We start from the raw sequence: 27,167 nt of genomic DNA on the forward strand, positions 1-27,167 counted from the left end.
CCATAGGAAGATGACAAAGAAGATAGACATGTGAAAGAACATTTCATTAATAGTTCCTTGGAATGTATAGTATTTCTTTTTTAAAGGACTCTGGTTTTTGGCCAGAAAAATGCAAATTACTTAAAATTCGGTGTCAGGCAAATTTCTCGAAATCAATTGCGCGAAGGTAAATTTCTCGAATTCAATTGACCTAAAATTAATTTCTCGAACTATCATTTTCTCGAATGTCAATTACTCGAAAACAAACAAGTAAATTTCTCGAACACAATCGAAAGTATCCCATAAGCGCCAAAGATTGATTTATAAAGAGGCTATTAGCATTCCCTGATGCCCTGTGTGTACGGGCGTACGTATAATGCACGATACACTGCGTACCTATTTGTAATCACACTTTTGCGTCATAAAAGATATTAACTTTATTTTTTTATAGATAAAATAATACAGTATGGAGAAACAAAGTAGAAAGAAAATGAGTGAGAGAAGTGAAAATCAGAAAATGAAAAGAGACGAAGAGAGGCCTGTCGAAGAATATCTACGAAGTGTAGCATACAACATTTCACTTTGATTGATTAAATTTTAATACTGTATTTCATTCTAAATGATAATATTTTTATACATGCAATAAAATTATAACCTTTGTATTTTTTCATTCCTTCATTTACAATAAATTTTTAACATTTGTGTTTGTCAACCCCATTCAATTTTCTTGACAAAATAGATATCAGTTTTCGAGAAATATGGGATTCGAGATAATGATAGTTCGAGAAATTATTTTTCGAGCTATTGAGTTCGTGAATTTGACTTTCGAGAAATTGCATTCGAGAAATTTACCTAAAATCTTAAAATTCATCTTTGATGTATACCTATATGATGAAATATTGTAAATAAATTTATAATTCTTTAAATTTATGTGTTTTTATCAAATTAGTGCATGCTGTGTTACCATAGGCTAAATATTGTTAGGTGTTAGGGTAATCTAACGTAGTATAGCTTAGGGTACAGTATTTGCCCGTATCTGTACCACCTTTTGGATCCATTAATGCAGATGGGGGCGGGGATAAGTATACTCTACCTTGTAAATTCAGTACTGTATTTGCATTCATAAAGCAAGAGGAAACACAAAAAACAAAGTTTTCTTCTCTTCAGTATAAGATAAGAAAATTTAAAAAGGTTAATGTCAATGTTAAAAACTAACATTAAATTCTTTTCACATTCTATACTCTTTAAATTGATGGGAATAGAACATGTGCATGTACAGTTAGGTTATCATCTATAGGTGATTCACAGTCAGCATCAGTCAAAATATACAAAAAAGGTTGTTTAGTCACATTGTATAGTTTATGTAAGTTTCCTGTCGCCACTGTGAAATGAAATGTGACCTTGCATTAATCTCAGGACTAGAAGCCATGCTCTCTGCATTGTACTCAGACTTAGTGTCACAGTAGATAATAGTAACTGACTTTTGTTGAAAGTTTTCAGCTATTGCCACCGAAGTCACTGCTTTTATGAGCTAAAGTATGAAAGGAATGAATTAAGACTAATCTTAAAAGCCTCCACTCCCCAAATGTCTGTCATGACAGTTGATCTTGTGGAGGAATCTTTAAAGTTATTGGCTGTCATTCTGTAAATGCAGATTCTATTGTATCTAAAGTATAACTATTAATCATATTTATTAACTATATAATGTAGGTGTTTGCTTTAGAAAGAAAGTGACTAAAAAAAACTATTTTTCGGGATTACAACTGTTTCAATTTATAATGTTTCATGAATGCAATACAGCCCTTAAAAAGGAATTCATTATTTTTTTTAAAGGTTCCTTTTATCATTCTATATTTATGTCCTCCATGTGATTTTTTCAGTCCTAGTTCTGTTTCCATGTTATAAAGAGTATTTGTTCTGTAACCGAAATACAAACCACGCTATTTACATAGGGTTTATCTTTTAGCGCAGCTGAAATGGCGAGCCATTAGAATTTAACGAGGGTGTATTACCCCTGCGCTAGTTAGCGGAGGGTAGGGAAGTGGTAGCTAGCTACCCCTCCCCCCCTCACACACAGGTGAATGCTCACTTTCACTTTTGGCTCGGACTGGGACAGACGTCTCTGTCTTGGTCCTCGCTTGGCAGCCATTGTTTGTTTTGTCTTTACTTAATCGCTTACTTTTCTTTTACTCAATATACTGTATATGTAAACATGTTTTCATGTTTGTATATATATTTGAGTATAGAAATCAGTAAGTTTCCTTTTCAGAGTTGTGTGTGTAGTGTACGATAAGTGTTCATTCATTTTTAAATTACATAATTACATAGTTTCATAATTATAATTGTTATAATTCTGTTTTGGTTACAGCTCTCCTTCCGTGAGTGTAAGTGGTTGTGAGGGCACGTGCCTGTTGTGTAATTCTTGTTTCCTTTCCCTCGGGATTCCTCTTCGGAGCCTCCCCGGGGAAATGAATGTGTACTAATGTTTTTTGTTTTTATTTTTTTACAGTTACCGATCTAGTTCGTTTCTGTAATATGGCTACGGTGTGAGCTGTCTTGTGCAGGCCTGGGGATTCGGCTGTTGCTGCCTCCCCTTTGGATTTTCGTCAGGGGCGTGTCTCCTTCTACTGGAAGTACTCCCGTGACAATTGACAGCTCTCCAGTTCATTTTAGCTCTCAGGAGGCTTGCCTCCTTGGGTGGGTAACTTTCCTTCCGAGGGAAGTTTTTCCTGTCCAGGCTTGAGTTTTCCCCTATTTGGGGGGTTCTTCTCTTGCCTTTTTTTCGTGCGACTATGCTCTTGGTGCTGAGCGGTCACACCTGCAGTTTCGTTCAAGGTGCTGGGCAACTGCAGGAGCCCCTTTTCGGAGGATTGCTCCTTTTAGGTCACTGGCTGACCAGTCTCTTCTACGAAGTGTTTCTCTTTCGTTCGCAAGAGAGTACACTCATAGAGACTCCTCTTCGGAGGATTTTTCTGATGCTGTTGCTGTTGGCCTCCTTCGCCGTAAGGCTCACTGTCCGCCTCATCGTAAGGGCCTCTCATCTCCCTATAAGGGTGCTAAGAGGCGCCTTTTTGAATCTACGTTTGCAGCCTACAACTCCTTCATCCGCCCTGGTGCAGATGGACAGCAGTCTGACCTCGTCTTCCGACGGGCAACGGTCTTCCCTACGGACAACGGTCTTCCCGACGGACAATGGTCTTCCGACGGACATCAGTCGCCCGGCGGACAGGCAACGGTCTTCCGGCCTGCTCCTGCTCAGTGTTAGGGCACAGGCGCTCTCCTGCTCATCAGCGCTTCCTGATCGCTAGCGCTCTCCTGTTCGCCAACGCTCTCCTGTTCGTCAGCGCTATCCTGTTCGTCAGCGCTCTCATGATGATCATCTCTGCTGTTCCTGTTGGTTCCTGTTACGCGCCCTGTGCGCTCACGTTCGCCCTCGCGATCTAGAATTTCGGTTCAGGTCTGAGTCAAGGACTCTTCTTCTTGCGCAGGCTTCCACGCGTTGCCTTCTGCTCATCAGCGATCATCAGCTCGCCAGCGACCTTAGACGCGTCAACGTTCACCTGCTCGCCAGCGATCTCCTACGCGTCAACGATCGCCATCGATCTGCCACGCGTGTCAGTTCCCCTGACCACCATTAGTAGCGATCTAGCGCTCGCCTGCTGTGGACCACGATCTCCGGTAGCTAAGTCTTGCCGTAGATCTTCCTCTTGCTCGCCAGCGCTCACCTTTTCTTCTGTCCTTCTGTGCGCCAGCTTTCTTCAATCGCCAGCGCACATCTGCGCGCCCTTCTTTGCCGCACACCAATGGGCGCCAACGGGTTTCTGACCGTCTAGGATCGCCTGATTAACAGCTGGCTTCAGCGCTCACCTTCCTGATGCACCTGCGCGCCTTCTGTTAGCGCGATGCGCGCTAACCATCACTAGTCTCTCTCACGTTGGCAATCGCCTATGCACCCGCGCGATTCTTCTTCTGCTCGCTAGCGTTTTGTTAACGCGCCGACACGCCATCGCTTGCCGACGCGCCATCGCTTGCCAACGCTCCGTCACTCTCCTGCGGGCTATCGCCTCGCCAGAACCCGCCATCGCTCGCCAACGCGCCATCGATCTCCCGACCGCCTGTGCTCACCCGCACGGCCACACGCCCACGTTCCTGCGCGACTGCACGCCCGCGTGCCTGCACGTCTACGCTCATGCGCGACCGCGCACATGCTCTCCAATGTTCACCCGCGCGCGAACCAACGATATTCCATCGCGCGAACGGACGGTATTCCGGCGCGCGAACCGACGGTGTTCCGGCGCGCGAACCGACGGTGTTCTGGCGCGCGAACCGACGGTGTTCCGGCGCGCGAACCACGGTGTTCCGTCGCGCGAACCGACGGGGTTCCGTCGCACGAACCGACAGTGTTTCTTCGCACGAACGTCGGCTTAATTCTTGCAGTATCCATTGCTTGCCTATGGGTTATCACTCGCCGACCACCAGCTCTCGCCCTTCCTTCCACGCTCGCCCTCCTTCTGCGCTCCTTCGCTCACCTTCGTTTGCGTTCCTGCGTGACCGCGCATGGGCGCTTCCACGTTCGCCCACGCGCAAATCATTGATTTACCATCGCGCGAACTCCAGGGCGATTGCGACCACGATTCCTATTGGGGTTTTCGCAGCATGGCTAGCCTGGTGAGTTCTTCTGCAGCGTATTTCCAGAACACGGCCTCACCCCGTAAACGCAGAGCATGGCACTTGCAAGAATAGGAAGAATCTTCAGGGAGGTCTGAGCAACACTCCTCTTTCCAGAACCTGGGTTAGCCTTTCCCCGTCATTCCCTGGAAGGATTTTTGGCGGGGGGCTTACCGTTCGAGATTTCTCCATCGGGCAAGGGGTGACTGCTTACCCCTTCCTCTTCTCCACCTCGTGTAGGGGGCTTACCAGGTCCTTTCCCTCCTCGGTTACGGCCCGAGGTTTGGTTCAAGGAAGCTACAGGAAGGTCATGGGTACTTTCCTCCTCTCGGGCTCAGGCGCCTTGGCGTTTCGTCGTTAAGTATCCAACTTGCGGGCAAGCTCGATGTTGGACCATCTGGACGCGCTGACCGAGGGCTTCCTTTCGGGTGTCTCGTCCGTGAATGTCGACAACCTCAGACACCCTTCCATCCTTGAGAAGAGTTTGTTTGTGCCCAAGGACAGAGACTTAGACAGCGGCCGTGCGGAGGAAGTCGACTTCCGTTTTCACTCCTCCAAGGCGCTTTCTTCCAGACTCTGCGGGGCTCCAGCGCCTTTTTCTTTCAACCACGTCGGCCTAAGTTATCGGCTACGACAACTGAGACAAGGTGTCCAATTGCAGTTTCCTCCTGTCAGGAACAGATGGCACGGGAGGCTCCCCCGGGGGGTGCATAGTCCTAAAGGGAGCGGCAGAGTTTACGAACTCTAGGATTGGCACCCCCCCCCCCCTTGCAGGTTTCACGCTGGGAGGATGCTTAAGGTTACTCATCCGGATGACAGCTTCCCGATGCCCATTCCCGCACGATCTCTGTGATCAGCCAAGGATATCGCGCCTGCCGTCTCTGTCAGCGAATTCAGTGTCTCTGAACCTCTATGCCATAGGGTCGGCAAGAGTTGCCCGTTTGGGCAGAATGATCCATACCTTAGGAGAAGGTCCTCCATAGGTTCATCGACGGCTTCACCCCCGGCTTCTTCAGTCGATCCTTTCTTGTAAGGAAGTATCTGAGACGGGAGTTCCGTAGTCGACCTCTCAGCCCTGATCAAGTTTGTCGAACAAACTTCGTCCAGCGTAGAACAGCAGAATCGATCAGACTGGTAACGAGGCGACAGGACTCCTTAAACCCTGGATCGGAAGGACGGGTACTTTCAGTTTCCATTCCATCCATCTTCCAGGGAGCTCGTGGAATTCAGCCTAGACTGCAGGTATTCCTGCTTATGATGCAGTGTGGCGATCCCGCCGTGGCATCGCAGGTTTTTTTCCCCAGAGAACTCTCCCTGCTTTCCTCTTGGCCGCTCAGGTGCAGGCTTCCGCCTCCTTCACTTTTTGGAGGGCTGGTCAACTCCAGTAGGCTCGGGTTCGACCTTCTTCAGCGCCGGGACAAGCTTCCGGATGCTTACCATGAGTGTGGGTTCATGGTATTTTGCTAGGAGCCTTCTCTTCTTCTGCTTAAACATCTGGAGTATCTGGCCATGATATTGAGTCAACGGCCTTACCACGTTGGAAACCCCACTTCTCGTCCGTCCAGCGAGGTTAAGCAACGTCGGTTCTGGTCGGTACTTGGATGGGTGACCACCTGGGGACGCCAGATTCTGTTGCCACCTCCTCCGAGCCTTCCCTTCAGTTGACTGTGGCAAGACTGAGGAGAGTCGCAGTACCTGTTCTCAGTCAAGCAGAGCTTTCAGCCCTACCTTGGAACGTTTCCTAGTTCTCCTTTCCTCATTGACCCGTCTATAGTTCCGAACGGTCGCCTCAGGATAAGTTCCATGTGGGGTGGTCCAAGTTCCGGTGGTTTCAGGCAACGATTAACCGGACTTCCTGGCCTCTATGGGACCAGCGGAACTATTAGACCTGCAATGGGTGTTGACCTATGGAACCTCTTGATGGGAGTGGATATTCTCGTCCTTTCTCCACATTCTTGATGCTGTTCTCGGACTCGTCAAAGAAAAGGGGGGGGGGCATGTTCCGGTCCAGGCCTATGGTCAGGACCTGAAGGATACCTCTCCATCATTCAGGCAGGCTTAGGGGCCGTAGTCTAGCCCCTCTACAGATCCTACAGCTCCTGCCGAGTCGCTCCGTGCGCGTCGACTTCATGATTCTGGCGTGTTCTAACCAGCAGGGGACGCATTTTCACACCTTCATATCTTGCAGTAGAGATACCGAGATGATTGAGATACTCTCAATACCATCATCGGCTCTCTCTTTCCAGGCAGAGGAATGTTCTCTCCGACTATCCGAGCAGAGCCTCGTAGAGAGAGTGTACCTGGGGGTCTTTGGCCTTGAGTAACCAGCAAGTCCTGGTCTGGGGGACCTGATCGCGACAGCTTGGAACCTCAAGCTTCCGCTGTTCTTCCCCCCCAGTCTCAGACCCCGAGACTCTGGCAAGATGCATTCCGGTCATGGTGGGACAACTTCGACGCCTGCGTCTTCCCTCCTTTTTGTCTGTGGACAATGGGTCTCAACAAGACCAGGTTGTCTGTCAACCTTTCAATGGGAGAGCTCCACTGGGACTATGCGCAGAACGGTTTCTGGACCCTCTGCTTCCCCTGACGGAACTCCCGGGAGAGCTTCTCCCACGGCACAGACTACTCAAACAACCACACTGCAACATCTTTCACAAACCGGGGCGTCGCTTCGGCTTCATGTCTGGAGACACTACGCCTCCTCCTCAAGAAGACAACCCGCTACAGTTGCGGGACGGAGGTCGCGTCATCTGCGATAGTCATCCGCAGGGGTCTTCCAGGCGAAGTGAAGAGTCTTCGGTGGTTGGTGCCGTGGGAGATATACCTCTTCCCTTGAGGCCTCTTCTCCAGCAATAACGGTCTTATTGCCGTTCGGCGGAAGGAAACTCCTTTCCGCTCTCGGCAATGAAGCCTGTCGCTCAGCCTTTCCCTGACCTTCAGGCTTAAAGGAATAACTTTTTCCTGCCCGCTGGATCTTTCCTCGCTCATGCGAAGCTACGATCGTCCCTGCCCTAGTCGGAGTGAGACTTCCAACTTGGAGCATGGCTCGGACTTTTTAGTCCCTTAAGAGATCTTCTCAAGACCCTTTACGACAGGCCTCGGATTGTATTCCGTCTTGGGTCTCCTGCTCACTCTGGCCGCGGCCAGTGTGTAAGCAATCTTCTTGGTCTCGTACGACTCCCCCCTTTCTAAGGAAGAGGGGAAGGCAACATTCAGGTTCGCTCCTGAGTTGTTGGCTAGACTCAGAATCTTGGGGTCCCGGCCCTTCGGTCCAATTCCTTCAAGATTTCGAGTCTCCATTCTGTATCTGATGTCCCTAAACCTTCTCTTTCTTGCCAGTAAAGGAATCGAGAGGTTAGCTTTGGGAACAGCTGCAGTTTGTCCTCAGTTGCAGCCGATTTGGGAGCACAAGGAGGACACGGGGGAGAGTCACCAGTAAACCTCTTCAGCTCGGACTAAAGGACATTCATCTCGACCTGTCTCCAGACCCTCCCCTGTCACGTCGCCCTACAGCACGATGTTGGATACATCGCAACGTCCCTCGCCTTCGAGTAATACTACTCTGTGACGCAGGTGCTACAAGCTGGAATCTGGAAGCGTCTAATGACCTTCGCAGCCCGCTTCCTGCAGGGCGTGACCCATAGGAGTTTCGATACGTTTTCTATCGCTCTGTGGTGGCTACACAACAGCTGGTCTAACCTCAGGCTCCTTTTTGGACAGGTAGCAGAAGGTTGAGGGCATTGTTATCAGGTTTTAGTCTGCATGAACGAAAGAAGTATGTCAGGCCCTTATTTCTTTCTTCATCATCCCCTCTACGGGGAAGCAGCATCCTGGTCTCTGCATAGCTGACCTCGAACCTCTGCAGGTAAACCATGCTTCCTTGTGTTCCGAGTATTGAGTCAATACTGTCGCGTCCCCCATACCCTGATGAGGTGTTATTGGGAACGTCCTAACCCAGAGTTCCTTCTGGAACTCCAGGTCAACTGCCTAGGATGGGTCACACTTCTTCCTTCACACACAAGCTTATGTAGGCCACACGGTTCCTTGCGGAGCAAGGAACTTGTGAGGTGCAGGGACTCCTTTTCTCGAGTGCGACTCACTCGGATTCTGAGTCCCCGGGTAAAGCCAAAGCCAGTATGGCTGGGGACTTTCCACCCTGCCTAAGGGGTAAGTCACCCAATGTAAATAGCGTGGTTTGTATTTCGGTTACGGAACAAATGACAAATTCGAAGATAATTTGTATTTTTCCTAACCATACAAACCTTAGCTATTTACACATATTTGCCCGCCAGCCCTGTCCCCCAAGACAAGTCCTACCTCTAAGTGAAAGTGAGCATTCACCTGTGTGTGAGGGGGGGAGGGCTAGCTAGCTACCACTCCCCTACCCCTCGCTAACTAGCGCGGGGGTAATACACCCTCGTTAAATTCTAATGGCTCGCCATTTCAGCTGCGCTAAAAGGTAAACCCAATGTAAATAGCTAAGGTTTGTATGGTTGAGAAAAATACAAATTATCTTCGAATTTGTCATATTTAGGTCCTAGATCATGTCTTTAGGCTGCATTGGCATAGGTGAGTGACTTCGGTGTTTAAATATACTGTAGTAATATGTTTAGATATGTTACCACTTGCATCAAAACTTGAGTTTGAACATGTAGCAACAGATCTGCATTGTAACGGAAGGACCTACTCTACTTACGATTATACAGTAGCAATGAGAAATTATATCGTTTATGATGGGAAGCAAGCACTGTATGAACTGTTTTCTAATGAATGCGTAGTGCAACATATGTCTTAGTGTCAAAAGCAATTCACTTAAAGAAACTCTATGGTTGGATTAATAATGATATTGGATATAGATCCTTCATAATTTTCATGCATTAATGATTATTATGCTTTTGTTGCATAAGAGTGAGGTATTGAGAAAGCAGCAATACAGAGAGTAAAATGGAGAAAAGTAACTAGAGTTGTTTAAGACAAGAAAATGCCATAAAGACTCCAAGGGAAGAATTACATTGACTGTATGAAGCCCGTACTTATACAGTATGTGGGTCAGAAACTGGAGCACTTGAAAATAAAGAGGGAGACTTTTGGAAAGAACCAAGTATGGTGAGATGCATTGCTGGAATATTGCTACCAGATATAAGAAGAATATGTGGTATATGAAATAGCCTACAAAAGATAAGGCTAGGGAAGCTTGTCTGAGATTCTATGGCCATGTAATAAGAATGGAGGAATCAATCAAGAGAGCTATGAATATGCCAGTGATGGGGAGGAGTATGTGGCATCAGTGGATCAGGTGGTTGGATGTGGTGAGGAGGGGTATGAGTGGGGCAGAACCGGTGGAAGATGATACAGGGAATAGAAATACAGTTGATAAAGTTGACTAGCAGCCAAGCCTGCTATACAGTGGGACTAATAAGGTCATAGAAAAAATAAGAATGCTGTTGTTGCATCTGAATTAAGATTTTTGGACATGGAAGGTGGGAATTGCAGTCTCATGAATTGATATACAGATTCAGACATGGTCATTCACTTTCTTAATATTTGATCAAATGTATGGTACTCATTATTATATGTTTATTGATTATATTATGAGGAATACTAATTGGAAGCCAATTAGAATTCTCAAAACCTTAAAAGGCACATTGAGTCATTTTCAATCGAGTGCTCTCTCCATACTGACGACAGGGAATATCAAGTCTGATTTTCAGTTAGTTTTCATAAGCATCCTTGGTTTCCAATTTACCAGTAAGCAAGGTTAATATGATGTCGTATATAGACAATAAAATGAATATGATAGTGGTTTTAAGATATAAAATGTAACTTTTAAATATTTAACTTAGCCGGTGAATATATAGCTGCAACTCTGTTGCTCGACAGACAACTCTACGGAAAAACTCGCCAGCGATCGCTACACAGGTTGCGGGTGTGCCCAACAGCGCCATCTGTCGACCAGATACCCAGCTCTTATGTAAACAAAGACTCAATTTTCTCTCTGTCGACGTGTCGACAAGACGTACTTTACTCGCTGTTGCTAAACTGGAGTTTTACACATCTAATTGGTGAAGTACTATATTCTGGTTTTGAGCTTTCGCTGTGCAGGGTTTTTCTTCAAACAAATCCTTGAACTCTTTTTTTTGTATCGGATTCTTTGTTGATGACTTAGATCGTTTTTTGGAATTTTCCCTTGACCAATTCAAAATGGCTGACCCTTCACAAGTTCCCAAATTTAGGAAATGCAATGCTAGGGACTGTTCTAGGCGTCTTCCGAAGGCTTCTATCGACCCTCACACTGTTTGTTCCAATTGTCGGGGTAAAACCTGTCAATTGGAAGATCGGTGTGAGGAGTGCGTTGGCCTTTCGGAATTCGATTTTATCGAATTTCAAAAGTACACACGTAGGCTAGAGAGAGATAGAGTTAGGAGAAGTTCTTCTCGATCTATTGATGTATCCTCTCCTCATGCCCCACAACCTATTCCTTCCCCTGTAGTGGTTGTTCCTAACCCCCCTCCTAGCACTCAGGAACCATCGATGGCTGACATGATGCGTGCCATCCAGGCTCTGGGTGAGAGAGTTGAGTCCCCTTGCAAGTGACCGCAATCAGCTCATGGCGGATGTTAAGGAGCTTAAGTGCCAAAGTGCAGTGGGAAGTGCAAAAGTGCCAAGTGATAGTGTTGTGGACAGTGTTGCGCTTGAGGGTTCGTCTGTTCGTGCCTGTCGTCCTCCTAGTCCGGGACCTCTTGCAAGCTCCCAAGTCCAGGGGAGAAGCAATGTCGTACGACGCATGGGTTCGAGAGGCTTTAATCAGCGAACAGACGTTCCCTCCGTGGTATCGGGCGTATCTCCCCAAGATCGCCCCTACCTACCTAAGACGAGAGAGCCCATTTATACCTCGTCGTCTGAAGGTGTTTCTCGCAAGAAACTTTGGACCAAGGTCTCGCGACCGTTAAAACGTAAATCGGTCCCTTCAGGACAAGTCCAACGGCCCGGTTGTAGCCACTGGGTCAGTTCGGACTCGTTGCCGTCATCCAATGACTGCTCACTGCCTAAGAGAGGCAAAGCGGTACCGCTTCAGACACTAACACCGTTTGTCGCCGCACCTGCTCCCGTAGACCCTAAGTGGTCTTTACTGCAAGACATGCAGTTTAAGCTTACGTCTCTGATGCAGGACTTTCATGCGGAGAAGGTTGCTGCCGTACCAGCTAGTGCAGTACCTAGCCTACAACCCTCCAAGCGATCGGTTGTGCGTCCTGTGGACGCTGAGGTAACCTTCTCACGCACACCAGTTGAGAGAGTTCCTCCACCCATGGGTTCCAGTGTGGGCTGCCAGCCGCATGTTGACGTTAAGCGACGCACGGAGGTTGGCTTTGACGTTCTGGATGTTCAACAACCATCAGAGTTGCCTTGTTTTGACGCGGTGCGTCAACCTCCGCAACCCAGTGTGGTTTCCACTGCGCAACCCAGTCAGTCTAGACAGTCTCGGGTAGACGCTGTGCGTCCTCGCGCTACCATGGTTGTTGACAGCTCACAGACTGTGCAGCAGTTCCATGACGTTGCGTCCGGCTCAGTCACGCATGCACCAGTGCGACCGGACTCAGCGAACCAGCCGTTACCCACTCCGTTGCCGTTTCCTCATCAGTTGTCGGATGAGGAACTTTCTGATGATGATGTTGCTGCACATCAAGATGAACAACAATCAGAATTGGACGAGCCTAAGTCTACTCAACCCTCTTTGGACTTTAGAAAAGTTTTGGCTATTTTCAAAGAGCTGTTTCCTGACCAGTTTGTTTCTGTGGCTCCTCGTTCTCCGCCTTCAGAGTTTGTTTTAGGCATGCCTTCTACCGCACCTTCCTTTACTAGACTCGTCCTCGCACGCTCGTCCAAGAGAGCTTTGCGGGTGATAGGAGACTGGTTACAGTCCAAGAAGAGTTTAGGGAAGACAGCATTTGCTTTTCCCCCTGCTAGACTCTCTTCTAGATCGAGCGTCTGGTATGCCACGGGAGAAGTTCTCGGCTTGGGAGTTCCTGCCTCTGCCCAGGGCGACTTCTCAAGTCTTGTAGACTCTCCCCGCCGCCTTGCCATGAGACGCTCAAAGATTTGTTGGTCATCATCGGACCTGGACCACCTTTTGAAAGGAATCTTTAGGGCTTTTGAAGTTTTTAACTTCTTAGACTGGTGCCTAGGAGCCCTAAGCAGGAAGATCTCTTCGACAGATAAAGAGACTTCTTTGCTCATTATGTCCTGCATGGACAAGGCCGTCCGTGATGGGTCTAATGAGCTTGCTGCATCCTTTGTGTCCGGAGTCCTGAAAAAGCGAGAATCTCTCTGCTCATTCCTTTCTGCTGGAGTTACACCGTGCCAGAGATCTGAGCTTCTCTTTGCTCCTCTTTCCAAGTGCCTATTTCCAGAAGTCCTGATAAAGGAAATAGCCGCTTCGTTAGTGCAGAAGGACACTCACGATCTTGTTGCGTCCTCAGCTCGCAAAGCTCCCCCTTTGCCTACCTTGTCAGCTAGACCAAGGATGGACACTCCAGCGTCTCGCTTTATTCCGCCCTTTCGTGGCAGAGCCTCCAGCAGAGGAGGTGCTCGTGCCGAAGGGAAGCGAGGGAAGAAGAAAGGATCCAAGTCCTTTAAGGGCAGAGTCTGACTGCCCGCAACTTCAGACAGCAGTGGGAGCCAGACTCAAGAACTTCTGGCAGGCCTGGGAGAGGAGAGGCGCAGATGCACAATCTGTGAAGTTGCTCAGAGAGGGGTACAAGATCCCGTTTGTACGAAAACCCCCTCAAGCAACGTCTCCCAGGTACAGAGAGGAAGAAAAAAGACGAGCCTTGAAACGGGAAGTGTCTCTTTTGCTAGAGAAGGGAGCGGTGGTCAAAGTCTCGGACCTTCAATCTCCGGGATTCTACAACCGCCTCTTCTTGGTTTCAAAGAAGACAGGAGATTGGAGGCCGGTGCTAGACGTCAGTGCTCTGAATGTCTTTGTCACAAAGACGAAGTTCTCCATGGAGACCACAAAGTCAGTCTTAGCAGCGGTCAGAAGGGAAGACTGGATGGTCTCTTTAGACCTAAGGGACGCCTACTTCCATGTCCCCATCCACCCAGACTCCCAACCTTTTCTGAGATTCGTTTTCGAAAAGGTGGTCTACCAGTTTCGGGCCCTGTGCTTTGGCCTAAGCACAGCTCCTCTCGTGTTTACGAGGCTGATGAGGAACGTTGCCAAATTCCTCCATTTATCGGACATCCGAGCCTCCCTTTATTTGGACGACTGGCTTCTCAGAGCCTCTTCCAGTCGTCGCTGTCTGAAGGATCTAAAGTGGACTCTAGATCTGACCAAGGAATTGGGACTCCTGGTCAATTTGGAAAAGTCGCAACTGGTCCCATCCCAAACTATTGTGTATTTAGGGATGGAGATTCACAGTCTAGCTTTTCGGGCTTTTCCGTCGGCCCCCAGAATAAGTCAAGCCCTGTTATTCATCCAGAACATGCGGAAGAGGGAACGCTGTTCAGTCAGGCTGTGGATGAGTCTGGTAGGGACGCTATCATCCCTGGAACAGTTTGTGTCATTAGGAAGACTACACCTCCGTCCACTTCAATACCATCTAGCTTTTCACTGGAAAAAGGACAAGACGCTAGAAGCGGTCTCGATCCCGATTTCCGAAAAGATGAAGTCTTGTCTGACTTGGTGGAAGGACAATATCAACTTAAGAGAGGGTCTTCCCCTGGCTGTTCAGACTCCCAACCACGTTCTCTTCTCGGACACATCGGACGTGGGCTGGGGCGCGACATTAGACGGTCGGGAATGCTCAGGACTGTGGAACTCGAGTCAGAGGAACATGCATATCAACTGCAAGGAGCTGTTGGCAGTACATCTGGCCTTGAAAAGCTTCAGGTCTCTCCTTCGAGGCAAAGTGGTGGAAGTGAACTCAGACAACACCACTGCCTTGGCGTACATCTCCAAGCAAGGAGGGACCCACTCACTGACGTTGTACGAGATCGCAAGGGACCTCCTCATCTGGTCAAAAGGTGAAGACATCTCACTAGTAACGAGGTTCATCCAAGGCAACTTGAATGTCATGGCAGATTGTCTCAGTCGGAAAGGGCAAGTAATTCCAACAGAATGGACCCTCCACAAGGATGTATGCAAGAGACTTTGGGCCACTTGGGGCCAACCAACCATAGATCTCTTTGCAACCTCGCTGACCAAGAGGCTTCCAATCTATTGCTCACCAGTCCCGGACCCAGCAGCAATACATATAGATGCCTTTCTCCTAGATTGGTCACATCTAGATCTCTACGCATTCCCACCGTTCAAGATTGTCAACAAGGTACTGCAGAAGTTCGCCTCTCACGAAGGGACAAGGTTGACGCTAGTTGCTCCCCTCTGGCCCGCGAGAGAATGGTTCACCGAGGTACTTCGATGGCTAGTAGACGTTCCCAGAAGTCTTCCTCTAAGGGTGGACCTTCTACGTCAGCCACACGTCAAGAAGGTACACCAAAGCCTCCTCGCTCTTCGTCTGACTGCCTTCAGACTATCGAAAGACTCTCAAGAGCTAGAGGCTTTTCGAAGGAGGCAGCCAGTGCGATTGCTAGAGCAAGGAGAGCATCCACCCTTAGAGTCTACCAATCGAAGTGGGAAGTCTTCCGAGACTGGTGCAAGTCAGTCTCTGTATCCTCAACCAGTACCTCTGTAGCTCAGATAGCTGACTTTCTCTTATACCTGAGAAAAGGACGATCCCTTTCAGCTCCCACTATTAAGGGCTACAGAAGCATGTTGGCATCGGTCTTCCGGCATAGGGGCTTAGATCTTTCCAACAATAAAGATCTTCAAGACCTCCTGAAGTCTTTTGAGACCACTAAGGAGCGTCGTTTGGTTACACCTGGTTGGAATTTAGACGTGGTACTAAGATTCCTCATGTCAGACAGGTTTGAGCCGCTACAATCAGCCTCCCTGAAAGATCTCACTTTAAAGACACTTTTCTTGGTATGCTTAGCCTCAGCTAAAAGAGTCAGTGAGATTCATGTCTTCAGCAAGAACATAGGATTTTCGTCAGAAAAAGCCACTTGTTCGCTACAACTTGGTTTTCTAGCCAAAAATGAGCTGCCTTCTCGGCCTTGGCCTAAATCTTTCGATATCCCCAGCTTATCGGAGATCGTAGGCAATGAACTAGAAAGAGTCTTATGCCCTGTTAGAGCTCTTAAGTTCTATTTAAAGCGTACTAAACCTTTACAAGGCCAATCTGAAGCTTTATGGTGTTCAGTTAAGAAACCATCCTTGCCTTTGTCAAAGAATGCTTGGTCAGACTTTATCAGATTGTTAATAAGAGAAGCTCATTCACATCTGAGTGAGGAAGACCGAACTTTGCTTAAGGTGAAGACGCACGAAGTTAGAGCTGTAACAACTTCCGTGGCCTTTAAGCAAAATAGATCTCTGCGAAGTATAATGGACGCAACCTATTGGAGAAGCAAGTCAGTGTTCGCGTCTTTTTATCTAAAGGATGTCCAGTCTCTTTACGAGGACTGCTACACACTGGGACCATTCGTAGCAGCGAGTGCAGTAGTGGGTGAGGGCTCAACCACTACAATTCCCTAATTCCATACCCTTTTAATCTTTCTCTTGAAATGTTTTTAATGTTGTTTTTTGGGTTGTCCGGAAGGCTAAGAAGCCTTTCGCATCCTGGTTGATTTGGCGGGTGGTCAAAGTCATTTCTTGAGAGCGCCTAGATTAGGGGTTTTATGAGGTCCTGTTGTATGGGTTGCAACCCTTGATACTTCAGCTCCTAGGGGTCGATCAGCATCCTAAGAGGATCGCGAGGCTCCGTAAGGAAGACGTACTTAAAAGGCAGAGTAATTGTTCAAGTCGACTTCCTTACCAGGTACCTATTTATTTTGTTTTTGTTATTTTGATAACTTCTAAAATGAAATAAAAAACTCTTAGCTCATAAAATGTAAACATATATTACTGGTCTCTACCCACCATCCTGGGTGTGAATCAGCTATATATTCACCGGCTAAGTTAAATATTTAAAAATGATATTTTGATTATAAAATAAATTTTTGAATATACTTACCCGGTGAATATAAATTAAATGACCCTCCCTTCCTCTCCAATAGAGACGCAGTGGGACGAGGAGAAAATTGAGTCTTTGTTTACATAAGAGCTGGGTATCTGGTCGACAGATGGCGCTGTTGGGCACACCCGCAACCTGTGTAGCGATCGCTGGCGAGTTTTTCCGTAGAGTTGTCTGTCAAGCAACAGAGTTGCAGCTATATATTCACCGGGTAAGTATATTCAAAAATTTATTTTATAATCAAAATATCATTTTTCATAATCCTAAGATACTGTATCTCCTGATCTTAACACTTTAAAATTTGGTGTGAAACTGAATCTGGTCCATTAATCATTGATATGCATCTATATGTACTGTATACTGTACTTTGCATATTAAATGTGGATATATTAGGTATGGATAAAATAGTCGTAGTGTACTGCACATGTAACTTTATTTACTGTTGTCATTAATTGTTATATAAGCTTGGAATTACAGTTCAGTATATTATTTTTTCACTTCCAGTGAATGAATGTTTGACCTCGAGTGGATGTTCCAGGTGGTATCTTCCGTTCTTCCAGAGTGGGCCTTACAGCGCCTTACTGCTGCTTACTTTCGTGGTACAGTACAGTGTTCATTGAGTGGTTCAAAGTGTCTGGAATATGTGCACAATACAATTTGTTTCTACACAAATACAAACCTGAGTCCTTTACATAGGATAGATAATAGTGAAGCTGGAGTACATGGCAGTTAAACTTGGATAGCTAGGTGAAAACAGGTAGCCGTTAGTTACCAACTTGGAGTGGGGAAGCCCCTCCCCCTGATTGCTCACAGAGCACTCACTTTAAATTCGGCTGTCAGTGGGAATAGGCATTCTTCCACTGGCTGAAGTATCTTGGCTAAAATAATTCTTTTTATTTTCTCCAGTGTATTAGTGAATGTTTGCTGTGTTGAAGCCTGTGGATATGCAGACTTGTCTGGTGGTGTTGGAATGACAGTACAGTACGGCACCTTCATGCGAGCAAGGGAGAAGGATCCTCACTTGTTGTGCTCTGCCTGTAGAGGACACTCCTGCAGTCAGGAATACCATTGTGGTGATTGTTGGGATTGGGTACCCTCCAAGTGGATTGCATATGGCGGGAGGAAGAAGAGGAGGTCCAGAATGAATTCTCCTTCTTCAGGGTTATTTTCAAAGTTGAAGAAATCCTGATCTCTTCCACTGCCCCTGGTACGCATCACTCTGATCCTTCCCCGTTAGTTTCCTTTAATTTGGCACAAGTCTTGAGGCCGAAAGACCCTCCCATTTTCCCTTTAGAAATGTAAGGACTTCTGCCTCGGGAGGAGTCTTCATCTGGTTTAAAGGTTGATAACACCCTGCAAATTATTTGGACCTCCTTAGGACTGCAAGGTACCCCCTCCAAGAAGTTGTTGGTGATGGCTCTTGCTTTGAAGGAAGTGCAGGAGAAAGTATCTGCTACTTGACACCTTTGGCTTCTCTTCTTTGAGAGCAGTGAAAGAAGTCTCTCCTTTTCAGGCTCCTCCCTTCGAAGTCAACCGCCGTCGCACCAGTCTCTTTATCATCTCATGAGACTAGCGGAGGAAATATGTTTTTATAGGAAGTAGGTTGGGCGGGGCACCAGCCACCCGTTGAGATACTACCACTAGAGAGTTATGGGGTCCTTTGACTGGCCAGACAGTACTTCATTGGACCCTTCTATTTGGTTACGGTTCATTTTCCCTTTGCTTACACATACACCAAATAGCATGGCCTATTCTTTACAGATTCTCCTCTTTCCTCATACACCTGACAACACTGAGATTACTAAACAGTTCATCTTCACCCAAGGGGTTAACTACTGCATGGTAATTGTTCAGTGGCCACTTTCCTCTTGGTAAGGGTAGAAGAAACTCTAGCTATGGTAAACAGCTTTTCTAGGACACTTCAAAATCAAACCATTGTTCTCTAGCCGTGGGTAGTGCCATAGCCTCTGTACCTTGGTCTTCCTGTGTCTTGGGTTAGAGTCCTCTTGCTTGAGGGTACACTTGGGTACACTCAGTCAAACTCCTTCATCTTATTTCTCCTCCTCTTCCTCTTATTTTTGTTAAAGTTTTTATAGTTTATATAGGAAATATTTCTTTTAAAGTTTTTACTGTTCTGAAAATATTTCATTTTTCCTTGTTTCCTTTCCTCACTAGGCTATTTTTCCTGTTGGAGCCCCTGACCTTATAGCATCCTTCTTTTCCAACTAATTTTGTCCCTTGCCAAGTAATAATGATGATAATAATAATAATGATAATCATAATCATAATCATAATAATAATAATAATCATAATAGTATTGTTAGCATGTCTACCCTGTGCCCTCCCTCGGGATGCATGGGGTATTCTCAAATGGATCCCTGTGTTCATGAGCAACATGTCTTTAAACACACGCGCACCTACACAACTAAGCACACCAATACAACTGAGCACACCCATGGATTAACTCATCTGTTTCCACTAGACAACCCATCTTCTCCTGAGCCTGTGGTGATAGCCTGCATTCTCCCTCCCAACTGTGTCACCCGTACATCAGCCAGTTAGGGGTTTGGAACAGGTGGATTACCACATGTGTGTCTCTTCAGACACTCCTCACAATTACGAACGTCATCACTCCATATACCACCTGTTTGTGTGCCACCTGTTCATGTGCTATCCACACATGCCTCATATCCTAGAAGGCATGTTACCCAGACATGCCTTACCATGCCGCGCATCACTTAGACAAACCCCGTTACACCTTCGTCACCCAGACATTCCCAACAAGATCCAAGATGTGCCCCTACAGCGTGCCTGTCCAGGATGGAACATAATATAGAACCCTATTTGAGAAGAGTCCTTATTTCTACAAGAGCTAGAGCGCTCGCCCTCAAGCCCACACTCATAGTTTGGACCTACAGGCTAACCGTATGGACCTCATTGACTACCATCACCGTCCTCGCATCCTCTCTCTCTCCTCGAAATTGAAGAGTGTCCAGTAGGGAACATCTTCAGTCTCCTTTGGAACGGAGTAGATTTTGTTCAGATCTCGAGTTCCCGATACCTCGGAGGAGAGGTAGTCATCATCTAACACCTTTCACCTTTCTCTGAAGGCTCACACCTCAGAGAAAGGAAGGATCTTTGGTTGATACCGTAGAACAAGGCACCTTGTGTTCCAGATAGGGATTTGCAGCTCCCTAGGGAGTTCATGACTTGGGATCTGGATCTGATTGTAGAAAATGTACTGGGAGTAGCCCCTCTTCTCAATACCCTCTGAGGAGAGTGGAACGTGACATATTTGTCTAGTGAGCCCTCTCTACACTGGCTGGGTACATTGTCGAAGAAGGAAGACTTGGTCTTCGACCATGACTTGGATTCTTCTGACGGTGCCCTTCCTCAACCTGTTGGACTTAGACCCCTGATACCAAGAGGGGTGACTCAGAGTCCACTTTACTGCAGTTATTGGTCGGCATGTGCCAAGTTAATGGTCTTTGGGAGACCCCTTGGTCTCTTCCTAAGGGAAGGAAAGCAGCCATTGACAGGTTATGCCATGCATCTAGAGGCACCAGACCTCTTCTAGAACTTTCGTGGTCAATTCTGGCCTCAGAAGCCCTAGGTGATGTCGACACGTAGGTCTCTGCAAGGAAGATCCTCTCGGATGATTCATCCAGCATTTTCTCACCAGAGGAAGTATTACCTCATGCAGGTGTTCCACTCACAATTATTCATAAATTTTCTCTTGATTATAGCGGCGCTTCCAGCACTGTATTTGTTCGAGGATAATTTTTGGGCCTCTCAGTTTTTTTTTGATGAGCAGCAACACAACCATATTTGCATATTCTCTATTCCTGGGTGAATTGGGAAGGTTGGTTCCTGAAGGGGCAGTTCACTGTCCTGTCAAGCTGACAGCCAGGTTCATCCCAAGATGCAGGATTCTACTGTCGGATCAGTTGCCAGGCACAGGCAGTTTACACAGAGTTGTTCCTACACCCCAAATTAACAAGAATGCTTTTCAAGTTCCGTGGAACTTCGGTGGTTGGTAACAAATTCATGAGTTGTCATGGAAAACATTCCAAATGCAATGGGACTACCTTGAAGTCTATGCCTTCTCACCATTCAGCTTGATTTGTTTGATGATCAAATTTGTTTGATGATCAATAGTGCATAGGCCCCTAATCTCTGAATTTGGGTGGCTCTTCATTGGTTATAGGCAGTGTGGTACACCGATCTAATGAGCCTTTTCATCTGTGTTACCCTTGGCACTCCCTCCTGTTACAGCTACATTTGCTGAAATACCATTGATCCATGAGACCTTTTCCCCTTGCCCTTCTCAGATGGAGACCATCCAGTACCTCTTGCAAGAGAGAAGCTCCTCTTGTTTGATGTTGTAAGATACGACAGGCACCATTCAGTGATCCTAAGCAGATGCATCTCAGGGAAAGTATACCATCAATAGTTGCTATTTTTTTCAAAGCCCTCTCTCCTCTCAAAACTCCTGATCAGAGGATTGTAGACTTTGTAATTCATGATTGTTCCGTAGCTAGAATACAAACCTACGTCATTTATAGAGGTATTACTGTACTTTCGGCGAAGCTGGACGGACGAGCCATTAAAATTTAGCGAGGGTTAACTACCCATCCTGCTAGTTAGCGAAGGTTAGCTAGCTACCCTTCTCACTCACACACCTATGACTGTTCTTCACTTTACTTTTGGTTCGGAAGGAGAGCAGTTGTTGCTGCTCTTCCTCCTCGCCTATTTTTGGACTGCCATTAATCTTTGTCTTTTTAACTTACGTTTTCTTCTCAATATATACTGTATATGAAAACATTCTTAAAGTTTATATATATATATATATATATATATATATATATATATATATATATATATATATATATATATATATATATATATATATATATATATATATATATGTATACAGTATTGTGAGCTTTTTTTTACAGTGAATGTTGCTGTTTGTGTGAGTGTTTGTACGGCAGGTTCTCAAGAATGGAGAACCTTCCCTTCTGACCTTTCTCCCTTGGACATCGGTCATCCTGTTGGTGGATGGCCTTCCGTGTAACTCGGCCGCCGCCGCAGGGGAATCGTCTTCGTTTGGCTACTCCTCCGTTCAGCTATTATCATTGCCTTTCCCTCTACGTGTTCTTAGAAGGAATCTGCTGGGGGAAGGTAGTGCGGTCCTTTCGGAGCTTGACTTCGGTCATGCTCTTTCTCAAGGCCAACACCGCTCACCTGGCGGGAAATCCATTCGCAGGTTAGGTTATGCCTCCGAATGGTTTTCTTCATTAAATGAAATTAAAACTGTTAGCAATTTAACTTTTCAGCTTTGTCCAACCCCCCCCCCCTTCCGGAGGGTTGAGATGCCGACATTGGACTTGAACAAGGCTTGTTGATGGGGAGCAAAGAGTGCTGCCCAGAGGCAGAAGGAGCAAAGAGTGCTGCCCAGAGGTCTGCCTCCAAGGGGTTGCACTACTTTCCCTTCTGAGTTAGAGTTTTCCTTCCCAGGTGTTGGATATTCCTCCCTTGGGAGGGAGAACTTCCCTTCATCTTCTACATCATTGCATCGATCTCCGATTGCTGTTGCTGTTTCTTTGCCAAAGATTACGCTCCTCCCCCCCCCCCCCCCATGCTGAGTTGACTCTTCCGTCAGAGGCAGAGAAAAGTCCGAGGCAAGTCTCTCGTGGGAGTGATCACCTCTCTCATTCACGAGAGAGGCCACTCATAGAGAGTCCTCTTAGGAGGCCTGCTGCTGCTCAGCTTGCTGATCCTCCGGCCCCTGTGGGGGTTCGTTACCGTGGTCATTAACCCCACCGAACTCCTCCGCCGCTTCGCCTTAGAGGTGCTCTTCTGCCTTCGGTGGAAGGACGCCTCTTCGGCTCCTCTTCAGTCTCGTCACTGCAGCTCTTGTCTTTGGAGGAGCCTTCTCGTCCTGATTTTACTGGTTCCCGACCTTCTCCAGTTTCTTTGGTCTCTCCTGTTCGTCAAGTTCGCACCATCAAGGTCTCGTTCGTGAGCCTCTCCCTGGGGACGTTCACCCTTCCAAAGGGTACATCCCGTCTCCAGATCATCGTTTCGCTGTTCGCCGACCAGCTGTTCACCGATCCCCAACCTTCTGCTGCTCGCTGATTGTTAGCTCGTCTTTCTCCGATCGTTGATCTCCAGTCTCGCCGATCGCTGATCTCCAGCTCACTGAAAGCAATCCTCACCTCGCCAATCTCCTGGCGATCCCGGTAGTCAACTCGACGATTGCTAGCTCACCGATCGTCAATCGCTAGCTTGTCAATCACCAATCGTTAGCTCGCTGATTACCGATTGTTAGCTCGCCGATTGCTGATCGTTGGCTCTCCAAGCAAGAGCGGATTGCTAGCTCGTTTTTCTCCTATCATCAACCCCCAGTCTCGCCGATCGTTTGCTGCTGATTGCTAGCTCGCCAATCCCCGAGTTAATTCGGCGATCGCTGATCTCCATCTCTGATAGCAATCATCAGCTGGCCGATCTCCTACCGATCCCCTATCGTCAACTCGTCGATTGCTAGCTTGCCGATCACTAGCTCACGGACCACTGATCACTAGCTCGTCTTTCTCCGATCACCGACCCGCAGCCAATAGCTAATCACCAGCTGCTGATCGCTAGCTCGCTGATCCCCGATAGTCAGTTCACTAATCACCGATTTCTAGCTCACCATTTGCTGATTGCTGATACTCTGATCACCGATTGCTGGCTTGCCGATCGCCGATCATTGGCTCTCTGATTGTTAGCTCGGCGATTGCTAATTGCTAGCTCACCGATCGTTAGCTGGCTAATTGCCAACTCTCTGATCTTCGAACGAATCGATCGTCGAACCGTACTGTTGTTCCTCAGTTTATCTGATCATTCGCCAGCTCGCCTATTTTGCGGTGGTCCGATCAACAGTACGCTGATCACCAGCTCATCGATCACCAGCCTACCTTGCCAGCTCAACAGTTGCAAGCTCAACGATCGCAAGTCAGGCAATCGCTGATCACCATTCCGATCGCTGATTGTCTGCTCGTGCTTTCAACAATCGTCGATCTCCAATAGGTATCTCGCTGATCACCTTTTGCCTATGACCTCAAACTTTCCTCAGTCTTGTCGTTTGCCAGCCTTATGGCTCTCGTTAGAACTATTCTCCTCGGCACCTGCTCGTCAACGAACTCTGGTTCGTGACTCCAGCTAATTCCAATCCTTCTGGTCGCTCATCCCTCGATGACCCGTTGGCATGTGGTCTTCAACCATGACTTGGATTCTTCTGACGGTGCCCTTCCTAAACCTGTTGGACTTAAGACCCCTGATACCAAGAGGGGTGACTCAGAGTCCACTTTTCTGCAGTTATTGGTCTGCATGTGCCAAGTTAATGGTCTTTGGGAGACCCCTTGGTCTCCTCCTAAGGCAAGGGAAGCAGCCATTGACAGGTTATGCCATGCATCTAGAGGCACCAGACCTCTTCTAGAACTTTCGTGGTCAATTCTGTCCTCAGAAGCCCTTGGTGATGTCGACACGTAGGTCTCTGCAAGGAAGATCCTCTCGGATGATTCATCCAGCATTTTCTCACCAGAGGAAGTATTACCTCATGCAGGTGTTCCACTCACAATTACTCATAAATTTTCTCTTGATTATAGCGGCGCTTCCAGCACTGTATTTGTTCGAGGATAATTTTTGGGCCCCTCAGTTTTTTTTTGATGAGCAGCAACACAACCATATTTGCATATTCTCTATTCCTGGGTGAATTGGGAAGGTTGGTTCCTGAAGGGGCAGTTCACTGTCCTGTCAAGCTGACAGCCAGGTTCATCCCAAGATGCAGGATTCTACTGTCGGATCGGTTGCCAGGCACAGGCAGTTTACACAGAGTTGTTCCTACACCCCAAATTAACAAGAATGCTTTTCAAGTTCTGTGGAACTTCGGTGGTTGGTAACAAATTCATGAGTTGTCATGGAAAACATTCCAAATGCAATGGGACTACCTTGAAGTCTATGCCTTCTCACCATTCAGCTTGATTTGTTTGATGATCAATAGTGCATAGGCCCCTAATCTCTGAATTTGGGTGGCTCTTCATTGGTTATAGGCAGTGTGGTACACAGATCTAATGAGCCTTTTCATCTGTGTTACCCTTGGCACTCCCTCCTGTTACAGCTACATTTGCTGAAATACCATTGATCCATGAGACCTTTTCCCCTTGCCCTTCTCAGATGGAGACCATCCAGTACCTCTTGCAAGAGAGAAGCTCCCCTTGTTTGATGTTGTAAGATACGACAGGCACCATTCAGTGATCCTAAGCAGATGCATCTCAGGGAAAGTATACCATCAATAGTTGCTATTTTTTTCAAAGCCCTCTCTCCTCTCAAAACTCCTGATCAGAGGATTGTAGACTTTGTAATTCATGATTGTTCCGTAGCTAGAATACAAACCTACGTCATTTATAGAGGTATTACTGTACTTTCGGCGAAGCTGGACGGACGAGCCATTAAAATTTAGCGAGGGTTAACTACCCATCCTGCTAGTTAGCGAAGGTTAGCTAGCTACCCTTCTCACTCACACACCTATGACTGTTCTTCACTTTACTTTTGGTTCGGAAGGAGAGCAGTTGTTGCTGCTCTTCCTCCTCGCCTATTTTTGGACTGCCATTAATCTTTGTCTTTTTAACTTACGTTTTCTTCTCAATATATACTGTATATGAAAACATTCTTAAAGTTTATATACATATATATATATATATATATATATATATATATATATATATATATATATATATATATATATATATATATATATATATATATATATGTATATGTATACAGTATTGTGAGCTTTCTTTACAGTGAATGTTGCTGTTTGTGTGAGTGTTTGTACGGCAGGTTCTCAAGAATGGAGAACCTTCCCTTCTGACCTTTCTCCCTTGGACATCGGTCATCCTGTTGGTGGATGGCCTTCCGTGTAACTCGGCCGCCGCCGCAGGGGAATCGTCTTCGTTTGGCTACTCCTCCGTTCAGCTATTATCATTGCCTTTCCCTCTACGTGTTCTTAGAAGGAATCTGCTGGGGGAAGGTAGTGCGGTCCTTTCGGAGCTTGACTTCGGTCATGCTCTTTCTCAAGGCCAACACCGCTCACCTGGCGGGAAATCCATTCGCAGGTTAGGTTATGCCTCCGAATGGTTTTCTTCATTAAATGAAATTAAAACTGTTAGCAATTTAACTTTTCAGCTTTGTCCAACCCCCCCCCCCTTCCGGAGGGTTGAGATGCCGACATTGGACTTGAACAAGGCTTGTTGATGGGGAGCAAAGAGTGCTGCCCAGAGGCAGAAGGAGCAAAGAGTGCTGCCCAGAGGTCTGCCTCCAAGGGGTTGCACTACTTTCCCTTCTGAGTTAGAGTTTTCCTCCCCAGGTGTTGGATATTCCTCCCTTGGGAGGGAGAACTTCCCTTCATCTTCTACATCATTGCATCGATCTCCGATTGCTGTTGCTGTTTCTTTGCCAAAGATTACGCTCCTCCCCCCCCCCCCCCCATGCTGAGTTGACTCTTCCGTCAGAGGCAGAGAAAAGTCCGAGGCAAGTCTCTCGTGGGAGTGATCACCTCTCTCATTCACGAGAGAGGCCACTCATAGAGAGTCCTCTTAGGAGGCCTGCTGCTGCTCAGCTTGCTGATCCTCCGGCCCCTGTGGGGGTTCGTTACCGTGGTCATTAACCCCACCGAACTCCTCCGCCGCTTCGCCTTAGAGGTGCTCTTCTGCCTTCGGTGGAAGGACGCCTCTTCGGCTCCTCTTCAGTCTCGTCACTGCAGCTCTTGTCTTTGGAGGAGCCTTCTCGTCCTGATTTTACTGGTTCCCGACCTTCTCCAGTTTCTTTGGTCTCTCCTGTTCGTCAAGTTCGCACCATCAAGGTCTCGTTCGTGAGCCTCTCCCTGGGGACGTTCACCCTTCCAAAGGGTACATCCCGTCTCCAGATCATCGTTTCGCTGTTCGCCGACCAGCTGTTCACCGATCCCCAACCTTCTGCTGCTCGCTGATTGTTAGCTCGTCTTTCTCCGATCGTTGATCTCCAGTCTCGCCGATCGCTGATCTCCAGCTCACTGAAAGCAATCCTCACCTCGCCAATCTCCTGGCGATCCCGGTAGTCAACTCGACGATTGCTAGCTCACCGATCGTCAATCGCTAGCTTGTCAATCACCAATCGTTAGCTCGCTGATTACCGATTGTTAGCTCGCCGATTGCTGATCGTTGGCTCTTCAAGCAAGAGCGGATTGCTAGCTCGTTTTTCTCCTATCATCAACCCCCAGTCTCGCCGATCGTTTGCTGCTGATTGCTAGCTCGCCAATCCCCGAGTTAATTCGGCGATCGCTGATCTCCATCTCTGATAGCAATCATCAGCTGGCCGATCTCCTACCGATCCCCTATCGTCAACTCGTCGATTGCTAGCTTGCCGATC

At 47.2% G+C, this 27,167-nt stretch overlaps 1 protein-coding gene and 1 pseudogene across 3 annotated transcripts in view; both read left to right on the forward strand.

Annotated features, from left to right (window-relative positions):
* Positions 1–27,167, forward strand: part of tzn (tenzing norgay) — a 110,127-nt gene that overhangs the window by 12,088 nt on the left and 70,872 nt on the right. For 2 of the 3 annotated variants that reach the window (XM_068387042.1, XM_068387044.1), the window contains exon 2: positions 17,220–17,314. The exons of the other annotated variant lie outside the window; for it this stretch is intronic. In XM_068387042.1, the coding sequence (XP_068243143.1) occupies positions 17,227–17,314 (88 nt within the window). In that variant the 5' untranslated portion in view covers positions 17,220–17,226. The remainder of the gene's footprint in view (positions 1–17,219; positions 17,315–27,167) is intronic. 3 annotated transcript variants of the gene reach the window in all.
* Positions 6,167–6,285, forward strand: LOC137653871 (5S ribosomal RNA; annotated as a pseudogene).

This window comes from Palaemon carinicauda, chromosome 14 (genome assembly GCF_036898095.1).
Source record: "Palaemon carinicauda isolate YSFRI2023 chromosome 14, ASM3689809v2, whole genome shotgun sequence".
Taxonomy (NCBI): domain Eukaryota; kingdom Metazoa; phylum Arthropoda; class Malacostraca; order Decapoda; family Palaemonidae; genus Palaemon; species Palaemon carinicauda.